At 36.0% G+C, this 18062-nt stretch overlaps 1 protein-coding gene across 2 annotated transcripts; it reads left to right on the top strand.

Annotated features, from left to right (window-relative positions):
* The first annotated feature begins 3312 nt into the window (after positions 1–3312).
* Positions 3313–16322, top strand: LOC106064975 (cytochrome P450 10-like). 2 transcript variants are annotated; one of them, XM_013223666.2, is made up of 11 exons: positions 3313–3455; positions 5383–5534; positions 5970–6167; positions 7690–7886; positions 8716–8906; positions 10473–10693; positions 10873–11004; positions 12076–12324; positions 13210–13372; positions 13709–13752; positions 15950–16322. In XM_013223666.2, the coding sequence occupies exons 2-11, from the start codon at positions 5391–5393 to the stop codon at positions 16091–16093; spliced, it is 1683 nt and encodes a 560-aa protein (XP_013079120.2). In that variant the 5' UTR covers positions 3313–3455; positions 5383–5390; the 3' UTR covers positions 16094–16322. The 2 variants fall into 2 exon arrangements, with proteins under 2 accessions (XP_013079120.2, XP_013079121.2); XM_013223667.2 differs by lacking the exon at positions 3313–3455 and adding an exon at positions 4787–5083.
* Positions 16323–18062: the final 1740 nt, after the last annotated feature.

The following is an 18062-nucleotide window of genomic DNA, read 5'->3' as shown; positions in this document are numbered from 1 at the left end:
TATGATCGAATTATTGTTGGTAACCTAACCTATATAGAAGTGTGAACATACAAATAAGAAAACGCGTAATTCTATTAAATTCGTCCATCATTTCGTATGAATTAGCAAAATGGTAAAACAAATGAACAGTTCTTGTAACAACTGCATCTGATAGATATATTTACAATATAGGCTGCCTGGGTCAGTGCTACATAATAGCCTCTTCAATTACTCCTGCTGGACAAAAGCTGCTATAGTAGCCTATTTACATACAATAGGAAAATAGTTCTATAAATATCCACAATCTAGAGAACTCATCGAAGATTTTTTTGTCCACAAACTAGTTCTCACTCTAGGAATGAACATTGACCCTGTCACCTTGGAGACGGAAGCAAATGATCGAGCATCATGGCCCCAAGACAAGAAAATGGCCTTGTCTGAAGAAAAGCGCCATAGAAGAAAATAAAGGCAACTCGCACAAGCTCCAGCTGGAATAGCTTGCCCAGTGTGCAAGCAAACATTCCGGGTCCACAAAAGCTTCACACAATACACGAGAAGGCACAAAATTGCAGTGCAAAAAGCCCTCAGCCCCCTGGATGACAAAAGCTGTCATCATTAAGATGGACGAACCATATATATATACATATATATATGTGAAGAATAAAAAAGTCCTACCTCCAGGACACTGGATTGGGGTGGGATAGGAATAATAGACTTGTGCTTTCGAACGATTGTTCAGTGATAGAGAGATAGACCCTTAAAATCTTTGCTTCCGATTGCTGGAGCACCACAGTTAGCCCTTGGTAATCCGACGTTGTAGTTAATCCGACCCCTCACCCCCGTCCAGTAACCTTCGGACTATCAAGAATCAACAGTACATCTAGATACATTCACAATGTTGACAGTTGTGTTGTTCACTCTTTCAATTAGACTTTTGTCTCTAAAAACAATATAACATCTGTAGGTTTGGAGGTACCTCTATTGTAACACATTTAAAAGGAGGCTCGTTCAAAACTCAATCAAAGGATGAACACTATTTACATCAAAGATATTCTATATCCTTTGTATAATTCCCTTGTATAAAAATCACTTATAGCCTATATATGGCCTCCTTCAGTCGCGAAGCGACTATGGATCATCTCATGGAAATGAGATGAATGCCTGGGCATTAGCTGTGGTCGGAACGATGTCGCCCGCACATCAGTTCCCACCACTCTACGCAGCTGATGTATCCAAAGGAACGGCAGTGCCGATACAGTTTGGGGTCAGTGGCGTCGCAGGTTCTGCCAGAGTCTAGCACTGGGTGCTGCAAACTGCCTTAGGGTCGCCAGCACCTGATTTTTCCTCAGGGTTGACTCCCGAAGCCTTTCCCATGATTGGGTATAGCTGCAAGGCAACAGAGGTTTGAATTTAGAATTTTCCTTCTCCTAGGTGGATAGCCAGGCATGGCTAACGAGCCCCTCCTGCCCGAAGCTTACTGGTTAAGGCGCCAGTTACTCGTCTTTGCCCCTTCTCCTGTTAATGAGAACAGTTTCGCCGGACTCAATATCTGAGCCACACGTGAAGGCCAGGAGTTGGACTTGTTGTCAGAGGCTATTTGAGACGCATGCCTTTAGGAAGCATTTTATAGGTAGTGGAGTGCTTACATCCATTACCTCTTCCAGCAATGACAACCTTGAGGAATCTTATAGCCTATAATATAGTATAAATTATGAAAGTAGCAAAATAACTTAACTGACAAAAGCTATCAACATTAAACAAATCACAGAATTACTGATTTTCTCAGACATTCTCAAGTCACTAGTCTGCAACTAATTGAGAAAAGCGCTGCAAGTTGTACGCACGTGACGACGCGCTATTCTAATACTCTCTTGTGTACAGTGTATTGGCTAGATATGAGCACTAGAATCTTTTACAATGTGGTCAGATTTAGTCATCAGTATCTATAATGATCAAATACTCTGGCTCCTTATGAAACAATCACTCCACTTGACAAACACAGCTTCACACATTGACATATTTCCCTACTAGTCGATGTTAATCAGATGCAGTGAATAGCAGATCTGATATTTGACCAACACTTTTTTTGTTTTACAAATAGCAGGATGTTGAGTTAGAGACACCTTAGAAAATACATTTTTGAAATTCTGAATACAAAAAAAAAAAAGCTTGGCGCAGTGGGTCCACTAGCTGACAAGACTACGGTTACCAGACACAAGCTCATCCAGAGGAGGACAAAAAGGAGGACAAATCCTTACAAAGGAGGACACAAAAAAGAAAACCAGACAAAGTAAACTTAAAAAAAAAAGATCTAGGATGACACTGTATTTAATGAAACATTTCAGCCACTCAAAGGCTGTAGAGCTTCACTATATTTAGTATCGCCATGAAAATACAATTTTCCTCAGTTTTTTGTATCACGTAAACAAATGTAAAATGTCTCCTTTTTTTGTCTAACGTGAGCAAAAATTTTTGTTTGTTTTTTTAAATGAAATATTGGTAGGGTTTCGTAACTGTTGTAAATGTTACATCCCAAACGCAAAGTGTGGTCAGTTTTCCAGTACAATTTTTAGGAAACTGCATCTAGAATGGCTTTGATGTGTTCTCATTTATAAGCTACTATTCGCCTGCCAAAACTTTTTAAAAAATTAGTATGCTCTTAGTAGGCTATAGACATACAAAAATGAAATAAAATTGTGTCTACTTGTTAAAAATGATGCTGTGTGTACGTATGTTTATAAAACGCGCAGTTGTAATCTAATTTTATCTTAATGTTGACTCAAAATATTGACTTTTGATCTGCATTAATTACCAAAAAAAAAAATCTCAAAGAGGCCACCTACGAGTTTGTTTTTCCACACAAACAGTTTTTTTTTGTTTTTCCACACAAACAGTTTGTTTTGTTTGAGGTCACGACGTGTCCTAAATTGTGTCGATGAGCCAAAAATCCTAAAATATCCAAATATCCTGTTTTGGGAGAAATAAATCCTCTCTATATTGGCAACTCTCCTTTTTAAAAGTCTTGATCGTTTTTGTGTGTATTATACAATTTTGTTAATAAAAGTGTCAGAGTGTTTGCTTACATAATCTTCTTACAAAGTTACCACAACAACTTCTAAGCCTTAAAGTCAAGGTTTGTGTGTGTGAGAGAGGGAGAAAGAGAGGGTGTTGAGGGAGAGAGAGAGAGAGAGAATCCCTTGACAATTACAAACGTTTTTGAAAAAAAATTTAAAAATGGAACTAGCCATTTATCTTCCCGCACTTCTTTTACTCCTGCCAGCACCACGGGCACCACGTGACGTCCACCTACAAGCTTGTTTGTGCTTGCTAAGAATCACACACACACACATACTCCCATACATACATGTGCAATGTAATTGTTTCGCTTACTTTGCATGAAACATTTTAAAAGCAGGATTATGTTTATTTTTGGTTACAACTTTTTCATTAGGTCAGGGTCGCCTTTACATTTTAAGGTAAGAATAACAGATCTTACAATTAGCTCATAGTCACGTAATGGAGCTTAGATTTTAACATCTATTTTTTTGACTCACTCGGTATTTCTCTCATTCTCGGATCAAGTTGAAACTTTGCACTATTATTCATTGTCGATAACAGCAGATCAATCACCCCAAAAATATTAGTTAATCAATTAGTCATAACCAATTAATTTGGTTTTAAATAGAGACAGTGCAACGAGAAGAAAATCTGACCAGCCTCTTGATACACAAACAAATGTATACATAGCGACTGACACAAATAAATATTTCATGAAGCTGGTTCTAATTACAAGTTCAACTCTATTCAATCTAAGACATTGGAGTCTCTCATTTAAACAAAAAAATACTGAAACATGACCTTCAGTTCGAATTCTGTGGGAGACTGGGATTTTGAATCAAGAGATTTTTAGAATAACATTGACTACATAAAATTAATTGGGCAAAGTAATCAACGGCAATTATTGTGTGCTGATTAAATGACACCTTTGGTGACCGTTGGCCATTTTTTGAAACAAACTTTACATATGTTAGCCTCATAGATGGCAAGGTCTGAAAGGGACTGAAAGGGAACGAGAATAGATCCAAGTAACCTTACAAACCCAACTGCAAGTAACCTTACAAACCCAACTACAAGTAACCTTACAAACCCAACTACAAGTAACCTTACAAACCCAACTACAAGTAAACTTACAAACCCAACTACAAGTAAACTTACAAACCCAACTACAAGTAAACTTACAAACCCAACTACAAGTGACCTTACAAACCCAACTACAAGTAAACTTACAAACCCAACTACAAGTAACCTTACAAACCCAACTACAAGTAACCTTACAAACCCAACTACAAGTAACCTTACAAACCCAACTACAAGTAACCTTACAAACCCAACTACAAGTAAACTTACAAAGCCAACTACAAGTAAACTTACAAACCCAACTACAAGAATGGTCTTTTAAAGTAAAATTGTGTTTCCAATACCAAATTAGCTCACTAAATAATTTTTTATTGCCTCTTTTATTTCATTGCATGCTAAATTTTAATCCCTTTGTACATTTCTTTTCACTGACCACAGTCCATTCGACACTCAGTTCCTATCTTTACCACCCACTATCACACACCGACTCACTGTAGGCGATTTCCTCTGACCACGCCATCTTTTTCATTTCCTCGGGTCTCATGTGGTACACATGTCCCAAGCTCCTTGAAACATCTGATAATGCTCTCAGCATGACGTCCACATCCTGTCAGATGACGTCAATCTCCTTCGCCTGAAAAAAAAAAGTATAAAAGAAGAAAATCGTCACTCGACGCTGCTCATGGCTTAGGGCGTTTAGTACCATAGAGGTCGCTTGCCAACTGCAAGCTAAATTAGGTGTTAGGGAAATCATTATTAAAGTTTTAATTAAAAATCTTTCTTGAAGAAAACATTTAAGCAAAATTAGATAGAGAAAAAGTGTTTAAATTGTATAATAAAATAATAAATCATAAGTTACTCAAAACTCGAATTTAAAGCCTATTGAAGCCCATAAAAGTACATAAAGTTTACACTAAAGAACGAGAAATATTAAAAAAAAACACTCAAAAACTAAACATAATTAAAGGTAACAATAAAAAGAGGTTATTCTGTTTTAGTGCTTAAGGGTTAAAGAATACTAACGTCTAATATCGAAATACAATTTGATGAAGTTATCAAGACTTTTAGAAAAGATGTTATGATATCGTTTCATATCTTATAAATTACAGACAAAAGGGAAGATTACTTCAGTAAAGTTATTGCGGATAATTTCAAAAGACAAATATTGAAACATCATTATGAACCATTGTTAACAGATGTGTTTAGCTCATTACGGAATGCCATTGTTTGGTTGAGGGCGCTAATCGTTGTTTGTCTACTTTGCAGAGATCAAGATGACGTCAGTTAACCAAGCCGTGCAACAATCAATCAAACATTTCTTCAAATCTAACTTTCTAAGTACCAAACGTGTGGTCTCAACGTCACCAAGGAAACACCAAGGCGCTCTAGCACTACAGATGGACATTGCCGAGAATAATGTAAGTCATACAATAAAATGGCCATTCCTCTCTCTCTCTCTCTCATCCCATTTGTTTTCATTCAATAGTATTAAAGAAACGTAGATCCACATACATTTCTAGAGTTGATAAAGACAGGTTTCAGAAAAAAATAAACTTATTGAGATTTTTAGATTCGGAGAAGAGAGTTGATAAAGAGAAAAAAAGAGACTCACACAAGTCACAAATTGCAGAAAAGTTTATGTTTATGTACTAGACTTTTCTCACAGATCAATCAGTAACAATATAAGAGTATGTAAGATAAGCGGATAGCTAGAAGGATATATCATGTTTTTCTAAGAATATTTTGGCTACTCAGTTGAGGATGTTGTATCAAATGTTTAATAATAGTGTTGTTGTTTTTTTTTTGTATACATTTGAGGAGATGTTTTATATTGTACATTTTCTTTGGTCTAGATTCAGAAATGTCCTTTTCTTAAGCTTCCAACTGAAGAGAGAGAAACCCTGGACACTCCCATGGACACTCCCAAGACACACCAAGTTTCTAATGTCCAGCCTTTCGACAACATCCCAGGCCCTAAAGGACTCCCGATTGTTGGCACTCTATTTGATTACTTTAAGAAAAATGGACCCAGATTCAACAAAATGTTTCAAGTAAGTGTTCCAACTTATTGAAGTGGAACAAATAAAAAAAAAACGTTGATAATAAGAGCAGCTCATTTTTGAAACTGCAACGTTATATCTCATTATAGGATGATTTATGGCTTTTAGTCATTTCAATGAATTTGGGAGAAGATTACGGCAATTTTCCCTTCTTTCTTCTAGTAGACATTAACATTATTAAACAATGATAGTAAAAAGGTAAAAATCTAAAACAACAACAACAACAAACTAGAACCTGCTAAAACAAAATAAACTGCTTATTGCCTGAAATAATTCGAAGGATCTTTCTCTATTCAGTCTCCTCCATGCCAGTGAAATAGTTAGTTGGACTGTCAACTGTTTTCCAGGTAGCACCTCTCTTAACCTGTTCTCCTTTGTACACATTTCCCAACCAGGTCAGTTGTCCAGGCAATAAACTGTGTCTTTACACTATACAGTCCTCGTTGCATTCACCAGAATAGAATTATTTTTAATTTTCGTCCGATATGCAGCGACGTCACTATTGTTGACATCTAGTAGCTTGGGGTCTTATCAATAGAGTTAGTCCCCATGTCTCAGTGCCACACAGAACGGTTCAAAGAATAACTTTAAGTCACGTGCCTTTGTCAGGACATAAACAGACTTATTTCACAAGACGTTTCGTTTAAGGAAGGCCAACAGCGCTGTTAACGAAACCTGTTTATAACTGTGCCTTTTTTTTAAAATCAATATCTAAATTGCATTTTACTTTCTTGCTTAAATACCAATTTGTAAGTCCAATTACTAAAACTATATTGTAATCTAATGATTCCGTGAGAATAAAATGAAAAAGGTTTAAATCTCGTGAGTAAAGGATAAAGTTTTTGTTCTTCCTTGATAAAATGGATTTATTTCCCTATTGCTGACACCTTTTGTCTTTTCTTTACCCACCACACTCGGCCACTGGATGCTACATTTTCAGACCTAGTGCCCCGCCCCAGTAGTTATGGATGTTTTCTTATCAGTGCGAAATGTATCCACACCATTAGTGAAGTCGTTCACTTTCATTAAAAGCATCTGTAACTTTGTTACTGTCTTTTCGTGTTACGTTATGAGTCCTGCTGATTGGTTGGATAGGGAGAAAGGAGGACACACGTGTAACTTATTTAATTTACGATTTTAATTTAGATTAAAAGCATAATTATTTTAACAAAGCTTATATCAACTCACCCCGTCCGTCTGGTACAAAGTTTGTACATGTTATTACTCCCACTTGCCATTCTCGAATCAATTTGAAACTTCACACAATTATTCATTGTCCTTAGGTTATGAATCAATTTTCTTTGATATAGAAAAAAGGAAATAAGTCTTACAGTATTGAAATATATGCTTTTAATTAAGCAGTACATAGGGCCTAAGTTGTTGTTTTTTAAGAACCGGGGCACTTTTTTTTTTATTTTGCTAGTTTTAAGTTTTAACAAATGATTGTCTTGAACTTACAAACCTCCTAAAAAAAAACTACATCAAGGGAAATAACTTTCTTTTTCTTTCCAAGGTACAACAACAACGGTCTGCAAAATACGGGGAAATTTATTATGAGAAAATCGCCGACTTTGAAAGTGTCATCGTGAGTAGCCCCGAAGAATATAACCGCTTGGTGAGGTCTGAGGGCAAGTATCCCTGCAGGAGAGAAATGGCCCCCATGGCATACTACAACAGAAAGAAAGGTTACGCCCTTGGAATTGTCAATTCGTGAGTAATACTTGAAGAAACATGGAATAAGATAGCGTGCCGAGACCATTTGTTACAGAAGGCCTGAACATTGACCTGCAACGTCGCAATCTGTGGGCAATGGAGACCAATAGCTCGTTGCCACATCACATCTATATGACGTGGCAACGAGCTATTGGCCTAAACTGCACACAGGTTCTGACGTTGCCGTTCAGTGTTAAGGCCTTCTAAAACGAATGGTCTGGACTTTATACAGATTGAAAGGATTAATGGATTAAATGTCCAAGGAATTTAATATTTTTTTCACAACTACCGGTATTTTGTAATTATGTATATAGTATACTTATATACATGTACTACTTGTGTTCTTCCGAAAGCGTGAATTAAAAAAACAAATAAAAAGAGAAGTATGCATAGTGTTACTGTATGTACATAGATAATAAGATATATTATAAACATTATTATAAACAAGACTTACTAGGCAGTTCGCGTTGATCCTTGACCTTCTTGTTCATTATCAGAACGTGCCTGTGCACTTTACAAATAATTCGCTGTAACCACAAATAGGTCGTAATCAAGAATAAAGTTTTTCTCTTCAATATTCTAGCTTATCATTATCAAATTGAAACTAGGTTTACAATATGCTATGCTGCTTTTGGAGCTAAGTTTTAAAATAATGTTCCATAGAGCCGACTAAAAAAATAGATCTACTCAACGATCATGAATTTTAAGAAACAATTTCTCATTCTCTGAATTATTCCGAAGATATTAACATTATTTACCACGAAGATTCTGTTCTTTGCTTTAAAATAAAGGCCTAGTAAAACAATTTCCTTTTTCTTTTTTTTAGACAGGGAAAAGACTGGTACAATTTGAGGACAGTGGTCAGTAAAAAAATGTTGAAGCTCTCAGAGGTCAGTAGGGTCAGTGAGAATGTTGGGGAAGTAGCAGACGACTTTATTCAACGTTTGAGTGCACTACGAGATTCCACTGGACAAGTGCCGGATTTGGATAAAGAACTTTTCAAATGGGCCATGGAATGTAGGTACAAATAAGATCTAATTACCAAAACTTTATCTATGAATGCAGTAAAATAAGGTTATCTGTTAACAGACAGCTCAATCATTTGAGTGTTACTAAATTATTTAAAGGGAATAGCTAGGGACGAATAAAATAAAAGGAGGCTATTATTTTCCCAGATCTTGTTAAGCATTTTAAACTTGACAGAAACTGTGTTTTAATTGGGACATTGTTAAAATTGGAAGTAACAGTTGTTGTTTTGTTCGCATGTGTTCAAAGAGGAAAAAAAAAATTGTTTTTGAAAATCATTTGTTTTGTTTTGTTTTATTTTGTAAGTTTCAAACCTACAGAAATTACGACTGACTTCTAGTTCACACCTACTGCAAGATGGCAGGTTAGGTTCAAACATGGTACTATCGTAACGACAGTCTGAACTGACTGAAGCGCTTACCACACGATGGTGGTGAAGGTGGTTCTCCAGGTCTCTGCTCCATAAAGTAGTATTGGCTATACATGAATATGTATTATACATTTGCGAGGCTATCTAAACTTTCTTGTAACTAAACATTTAGTAATGTCAAATGAAAAATAAGATTTAGGATTTTGATATTTATCGCAATGTCAAAGTGATGACTAAAAGATCTAGTATAGGAATACAAAACGACCTAGTAGAAGAAGCCATAAGTAAAATAAGAAAACTATCTACTTATAAATCCACAACGAATAGGTCGATGATATAACTTTATAATCAGTAGAATACGAATTCAAATGGTTTTGGCTGGCATGAACCTCAGCTGTTTTTTTTCTCTTCTAAATACAAAGTCAGCAGCACTTAACATTTGGAACTTCTGTGTTGAAAGACCAATGTGAGTTTCTTCTCATTTCTGCCTGTGGCATAGGCCACCAACCAACTTTCTCCAAGTTTCTCATTTCTGCCTGTGGCATAGGCCACCAACCAACTTTCTCCAAGTTTCTCATTTCTGCCTGTGGCATAGGCCACCAACCAACTTTCTCCAAGTTTCTTATTTCCAGGGCGTGTCTCTCCATCTGTATGTTTCTTATTTGTACCATCTTTTTTTGTCTTTCGTTGGCATCACAAGTGTTCAGCTGACCAGTTCCCCGTAGTCCAGAATTTTTCTTCTATCTCTATAGTCTCATCTAGAGTGAGACGAGTCTATTCTTTAATGTTGTCTTTAGTCTAGTTACTTTTGCCTTCCACGCTTTCTCTCTCCTATTGTTGATACCTTACAACTAGGCTGTTTAAAGAAGTAAGGATCTTTTGGAATAAAAGGTGTTTCCTAAGTTTTTGTGTTTTAAACAATAGTCATTATGGAACCCAGTAATATAATCTAAATGATGCAAAGTAGCTTCAAATACAGTTTCCCCTACATTGCTTGGACTTCTATTGAATGAGTAATCTATTTGCAAGCTTATATGATTGTAGCCTAACTTTAATTATGATGCTCATCTGCAAGATCTTTGTAGGCACCAATTTTAATTACTAAAATACTTTTACAGATTCTATAATAGAATAAGATCTGACTAAATACATTGTATCTTCTTCCATTATCTGTGTATTCATTTCAGCAATTGGAACATTCCTATTTGAGGAGAGAATAGGTTGCCTAGGAAACCAGCCCACACAAAATGCCCTGTCTTTCATTGAGAATCTGTCAGGTTTCTTTCAAAATCTTCAAGTTCTGATGTACAGCATCCCTTTGTATAAAATCTGGCCTTCCAAAACATGGAAGAAGTTTGAGAACTGTTCGGACAAGATCATGACCTTAGGAGACATGTTTGTGGAGAAAGTAAGAAATGTCTCTAGGCCTATACACTGAAACACCAAGTCACTAAGTCATTGCATTTTAAAAATATTATTATTGGACAGTGGAAGAATTCATTTAAACATCTATTTTTTCTTACACATTGTGTGTGTGTGATTCGCGGATCACTAATGATAAAACTATTCTAAATATTTTCTATTTAGAAAATAGCATCCATGCAAGATAACAAGGATTCTAAATCAGCTTTGATCAGTCACCTAGTGAGTAACGGTACTCTGTCTCGAAAAGAGATTACTGGCTTGATGACAGAGTTACTATCAGCTGCTGTTGAAACCGTGAGTCTCTCTAAAAGATTTTAATCTAACAGCTCTATACTTGGATTGAGCTAACACACAAAAATCTCTACACTTAGATTGAGCTAACACAGAAACAACTCTATACTTACACCGAGCTAACACAGAAACATCTATGTACTTTGATTTTGATTAATCCAATATAGTAACAGCTCTTCTAAACTAAACTTAGATTAAACCAGTATAATAACAAATATATGAATAAGATAACAAGTTATGGTAACAAGTTAAGTGTACATAATACATAAAAAAAAACCTTTGCTTATATTAAGTGAACTGCGTTTGATTATTTTCACATGTCAGCGACTGAGCTTGTTCGTGAGAATGCACCGTTCAGTCGCTGCTATATCTCTCATTATTGCAAACTCATCTCCCCTTATCTTAGTACATTTTCCATATAAAATAAAATTAATTGATTAAAATTTATTGATTAACTAGTACATTTTCCATATAAAATAAAATTAATTGATTAAAATTTATTGATTAACTAGTTGGTTGATTTTTCGATTGATTCGTGTGTTTCATCGACAAAGAATAATTGTGCAAAGTTTCAACTTGATCTGAGAATGCGAAATGATGGAAATAACGTGTACAAGATTTTGACCAGACAAACAGACGGAGTGGCGGTGATTGTGCTGTCCTTCCCTTATATAAGTTTTTAAAAATATATTTAAAAAAAAAACATATTTTGCTTGTTATAATTAAATCTATAAGTACGCTAGAAATAGCAATTATAGTTAAAAACTCATCAACTGGCTACACTTCTCGATTCCCTACTGCAAGATTTAAGAATTATTGGGGTTTCCATTTCCAATTAGTCTAGTCCATGTCTGCATCCGAATACAAAATACATCATAAAAAGGCTGATCTTATATAAAACGTGATTAAGAAAATAAAGACAAATTGATTTCTACTATGGTTAATAGGTTTCCGATTAAAAGCATTGAGTTACACTATTGGCAGCAGGCTTATAACGATGACTGATTTTGTTTTCATTGTAACTTTTTGTTTCCAAAACTGTTTTACATTTTTATTTGGTTGGTTTCTAAACAGACGTCTTCTGCGCTTACTTGGGCGCTGTACAGCCTGGCCAGGAACCCTCAAGTTCAAGCAGACCTCTTCGATGAGATAACCGAAGCCAAGTCAAAGAATGGTGGCACTCTGAGTGCAGAGAAACTGGCCAAACTGCCTCTGGTCAAAGCAGTGTTGAAAGAAACTTTACGGCTGTATCCCATTTCGTACACGAGCAGTCGTTACATTCAGGACGACATTCAACTGTGTGGCTACACCATTCCAGCTGGGGTAATTGCCGGTTTTATAATGTCACGTGATTTCAAGCTTTTGTACTTTCATCTTTCCTAACATTCTAAGATTTTATTGGAGATTTTCACCAGTGTAAACAATGTCAAGGACGCTAAATTGAACTTCACTGCTGCCAACTAAATAAAAATAGAAATTGAGCTAAAATTGTATCACTATCTCAATGCGTAGCAGTTGATTTCAGTATCACCGCTAGTTCGTTGCCCATTTGTTTTGAAATACGTTGAAGTCATAGAGTGAAAGTCTGACGCTTTCTCCATATAGAAATTGTTTTGTGCTACAAATGGAAGAGCATAAAATATGTGCACCAAAATGATCGTAAACCTTTTTGAAAACATTGCCCAATCAACACTTCCACACCGGATACACCCAAAAGTTGTCTATTTATGGTTTTCCCGAAATTGAAAATCTTTAATACAGCTAGTCTGCAGGTTTACTTGTATCATGAGCGAAAGAAAAAAACAACACTATCACCCTAAAGATCTCAAGGACAATAATATCAAATGAATTTCCAATGAAGCAGAAGTGGGCGGCATGAAACTCTCCCAAAAGAAATGGCCCTAGACAATAAACTTTAAGCGCACTGTCTTTGCCCTAAATTCTGTTAATATAAACATCAAATCAATGGTGTTTCAATATAAGAGCTGCGTGAACTGTTCATGCAATATGATGCCGCTAGGCGTCTGAGTGGTAGGCCTATCAACATTATGAAGTTGTACTAGATAAGCATTCAGCTAGAATAAACATTTTCAAAGACTGTATTTTCGTTTTATTCAGAGTTTCGTTTTTTTAAAAAAATAAATAGACTAATTACTAGACCTGTGAGAAGGGATTTATAATGAGCTCATAAAATTATTTTTTCCACAGACACATGTTCAGGCCAACTTGTACGGAATGTTCCATAACCCTGATTACTTTCCTGAGCCGGAGACATTTTTACCGGAGAGATGGCTGAAAGAAAACAAAATGGACGCCACGATCAAATCAGCTTCCCAGCTTGTATGGGGCCACGGGGCTCGCATGTGTTTGGGTAAAATCTATATTGATTTGAGGCTTTAATGAATTAAAGTTCTCTAAAAATCTAACCTACAATTATTTAGATGATGAACTTATGGTTCTTGTATGAGTCATAACAGTTGCCTACTATTTCATTGGTTAAAAACACATAGACGACTATATGGCGTATGATAGGAAAGTTTACTACTAAGGCATAAAAGAAAAGAAAAAAAGTCTCCACCACGTTCTTAAGCTTACATAAACACAAATAAGTTAAAATAAATTTTAAAGACTTTCTTATTAAAACAAAAATATTAATTTTTAATTTCAACGACAAAACTTATTTTTAATGACATTTATTTTTTCCTAGGTCGACGTTTGGCTGAGCAAGAACTACATATCACTATAGCAAAGGTAACTGTAAGCTCTTTTATCTACTTTTAATAGAAACATGAGTTTATAAACAAATATTCAAGAATAGGAAGACGAATCTAGTAGATCTTCCTCGACTACTGAAATTGACCAGGACTGTTATTGTAAACCACACTGTTGTATACAATTTGTTTCGTTTCATCAACCCAGATTTTACTTGGTCGTTCTTAGCCAGGTTTTTAATGTTTGTGTCGGCGATTATTTAAAATTATAAATAGGATGTGAGATCAATTAAATTAAACAGTTACTCGGACAAAAGTATAGAATAACTGCAATTACCAAGTATGGCTCATACACCTCATAGTAATGGAATAAAAAAAAAAGGCTTTATGGCAGCTTTTTCTCTGAGGGATCTTTACATGTTTGATGCATTGAATATATAAATCCAAATTGTGAGAATGTGAGTACTATTAATCTAGAAAAAAAAGTTACATTTAGCCTACTAAGTTTAAAAAACAAAAACAAAAAATTCTGTGATTACTTCGCTTTCAATAACTAATGTATAATGAATTTTAAAGAAAGGAAAAATGTTTACCCACCCCGATTCCCTCCTCCTCCCCCCCCCCCCAAAATAAAATAAAAATCGACCAAATTTAATTTTCACATGATTGCATTTTGAAAATTTTGTACGGTCAAACGAGAGCATTCAATGTGTTTCAGATTATTTCCTGCTAACCCAAACCTTCTTCAGTAGATGGCGGGGGAGGGGGGCGGTAGAAGGTTCGAAACTAGAACCATTGAGGTAGTAATTACCCCCCTCCCCCTAAAAATAGGCTATACATAAAATGTGAAATTCCTAAGAAAATCGTAAGAGCCGTTTTTGAAATCTATGTCCAGGTTCCAGTGTCCAGTGTTTAGAACCCCTGATGAGTTTGCAAATTAATAAGATATATTGCCATTATTCCCAATGGCGATATACAAAGGCAATTTAAAATATAAATAAATAAGTGACGTCGTTTCAGCTTGTAAACAAGAAATTTCAGCAACAGGATCGATTAAAAATGCTCTCTAAAAGAAAACATTTCAATGCGTCTTCGGCAATGCGATTCTAGGGTCTACTCTTCTATCTTACATCATACGGTCACATTATTTCCAAGTGATTTACTTCCATTCTATTGTTGTCTTTTGAATAAGCATTAAGACGTCGTTTTGAACACGAGGAAGATCTTATGAAGATCAAACCCATTCTTATCTTATAAATTAGACACGTTCCTTCAAATTGAGAAGATAATTACAACCTACGTGTGTCTATCTAGTCATTGCATGTAAATCAGTGACTGCTAAGTTGTTGTTTTCTTGTCTGATTCAGGCAACCCATTCCGTGCTCTAATGGCACGAGGGAAGAATAAGCACTTGTACGAATTTGTCTTTGCAAATTTAGTATATACTACCCGTTTAACTTTGTATCTTTCTGAGTATTTATTAGTTTTTTTGTGTTAGTAAATTATGGTTTATTGTTTTGTGTATTTATGTGTGTGTGTGTGTGTGTGTGTGTGTGTAGAGGTGGTGGTGGCTGAGTGGTTAAGCGTTTGTCTTCCGAACCTGGGGTCTGGTGCTCTAATCTCGGTGAAAACTGGAATTTTGAATTTCAGGATTTTTAGGGCGCCCATGAGTCTACCCAAGCGAATGGGTACCTTAATTTAGTTGGGGAAAGTAAGGGCCGTTGGTCGTTGTGCTGGCTACATGACACCCTGCTCGTTAACCGTTGGCAAAGAAACAGATGACCTTAACATCATTTATCCTATAGATCGCAAGGTCTGAATGGAGAACTTTCTTTTTTTTACTTTGTGTATTATTTCAACTTTACTTTTTAGTCTTCGGTCCTGAAGATTTACAGCTCGCCGCTGCTCTATGACGTCATGTCGTTAACTATAGGACTTAATTTTTTTTTAAACATCGTCTAGTCTAGATTCTAAATCAATGTGTAGAAGTCGTTTACACTATAAGATCGTACACTATACCTTCATCTGGATAAAATAAAAATACTATGTGCTGATCACAGAAAAGCAAAACATTGAGATATAATGTAGATTTAAAATTCAAAATATTTATGTCAAAAGACGTGAATGTTTTTGAACCATTTGAATAGATACATGCTCGCATGTTTATGTTTAAGTATAAAGTATATAACTTGGTCTGCTTCTGATGAATGCATCCTTTTATCTCGTTTTACATTTAGATCATTGAGAACTTCCAGCTAAATTATCATGGCGACGAGGTACAGCCCATCCTAAACACAACGATGGTGCCGGATAGACCAGTAAATATCCAGTTTTCAAGAAGACAGATTAGTAAAGATACAGTTTTCAACAACACAGATTAGTAAATATCCAGTTTCCAAGAAGGCAGATTAGTAAAAATACTGTTTTCAACTAGACAGATTAATAAAGATATTGTTTTCGCCTAGAGGGACCAGTAACAATCAAGTTTTTACGAAGGGAGATCAAGAAACATTCAGATAGTTGTGAGAACAAAGAAAAAAAATGTTTTAAAAAAATGACAAAACTACAAGGAATTATAATTCCAAATAATAAAAAAAGCAACAAATAATGTTTCAATGACTTCGTCTTTCTTCGTATTGTTAAGATCATTCTTTCTTTTCATTTTAATGTCAGTATCACTGTTCAGTTTTTTTAGGCCATTTAAATATCTTTTTTTTGTGTTTTGTTTTGATCCTTCTTTTCAAATATTAAAACGACTTGAACACTTTTTAAAACGGAAATTCGATAGGAAACAAATGAAATGAAATGCATGCTACAAGATGTGATGCACTGTCATTTGACACGTTTCTGGTAAGGATGCAGACAAAAAGGCGGGGGAGGTTGACTGTAAAAAGTATTCCTCATATTAGTCTTTTAAATAACAAGGTAAAAGCCTGGGCAGTAGTTATGATAGGAACGATGTGTCCCACTTAGCAGTGCTTCCCCCCCCCCTCTGGCCACGCAATAGATGTGTTCAAAGGAACTGAAAATATCCGCACAGTTTGGGATCAGTAACGTTTTAGGTTCTACCAGGTTGTAGCCCTGTGTGCTGCAAGCTGCCTAAGGATCAGAGGCGGCCTTAGCAGTGCGCGGGCCCTGGGCGAATGTCAGATGCTGTGTAAACTAGATGTATCGTACCATGTCACGCAAACAGGATCGTCCACCTCTAACACTGAAGACCTTTTTGTTACTAAACAAACAATCTTTCGTAAACTACATCAACTCAAAATGTTCTCCAGCTTAACTTCTGGATCTGATAAGTCCACAAAATGCTTTGTCAAAGACATCTGCCCTTTGAGGCTAACATCAGTTGTGCAATCAAGGAAGACGGGAAAATAGGCAATCAGGTCCATTAACCGTCCATAAGCTCGTTTTGAATCCTATATCCGAGGTACTGGTCGTGAGCCTCGGCGTTTTAATTCGTCGAAGAAGTTCTGGTATGGTTAGGTCGATTTTGTCAAGCATCTCAACAAAGCCTAAAACTTGGCCGTTGTTCGAGGCATAAAGTTTCTCTGTTCTACCACGAAATGCGCAATTTTTTTTTTCATCTAATCGAAACTGAACGGTATTTCGAAACCAAAAATGTTGTGTTAAGAGCTTAAAAGGTAAATGATATCATATAAATGTCCAGTAATATTGAGCAACAAGTTGTAGTTTATGAAAACTGGTCTGGATTTCAAACCTGACGGTGACAAGGGAATCTCCTATCGCGCCCCCCCCCTCAGGCGCGGGGCCTGTGGCGGTTGCCCCACTTGCCACCCCCTAAGGCAGCTATTGCTAAGGATCGCCAGCTCCTAATTTTTCCAAAGGGTTGTCTCCCCAAACCTTTCCCATGTTTGACTATAGCCGCAAGGCAGCGGAGGTTTCGATTCAGAGTTTTCCTTTTCCCAGGTGGGTAGCCAGCCAAGGCAAGAGGTGGACTGGGAAGCTCTTTCCTGGAACTGTCCATTGGAAAGTAGAAAGTGAAAACGGTTCCGGAAACAAACGTTATTGTTGTTAAATAACTGTATTCGATTACATTGTCTACTTTATCTAGTTATAACTGAAGATTTATAAGATTATCTGAAGAGTCAATACTTTTGCTTTGCTTATATATATATATTTTTTTTTTCAAAAGGCTACAATAACTGCTAGGTAAAGTTGTAAATTTAGAACGTAATCCTATTTAGGCGCATCTATTACATACTTACAGTATCTATATAAACTGGAAGGTTGAGAATGATACATCCACCATTTTGGCGATGAAACAGTAACATTTCTTTAAAGTAACGTACCATCGTTTTATTAACGTGGTTTGCTTGAGCGAACAAG

The sequence above is a fragment of the Biomphalaria glabrata genome, chromosome 5 (genome assembly GCF_947242115.1).
Source record: "Biomphalaria glabrata chromosome 5, xgBioGlab47.1, whole genome shotgun sequence".
NCBI lineage: Eukaryota > Metazoa > Mollusca > Gastropoda > Planorbidae > Biomphalaria > Biomphalaria glabrata.
The sequence above is the reverse complement of the archived record's forward strand: the minus strand, read 5'-3'. Positions and strand labels throughout refer to the sequence as shown.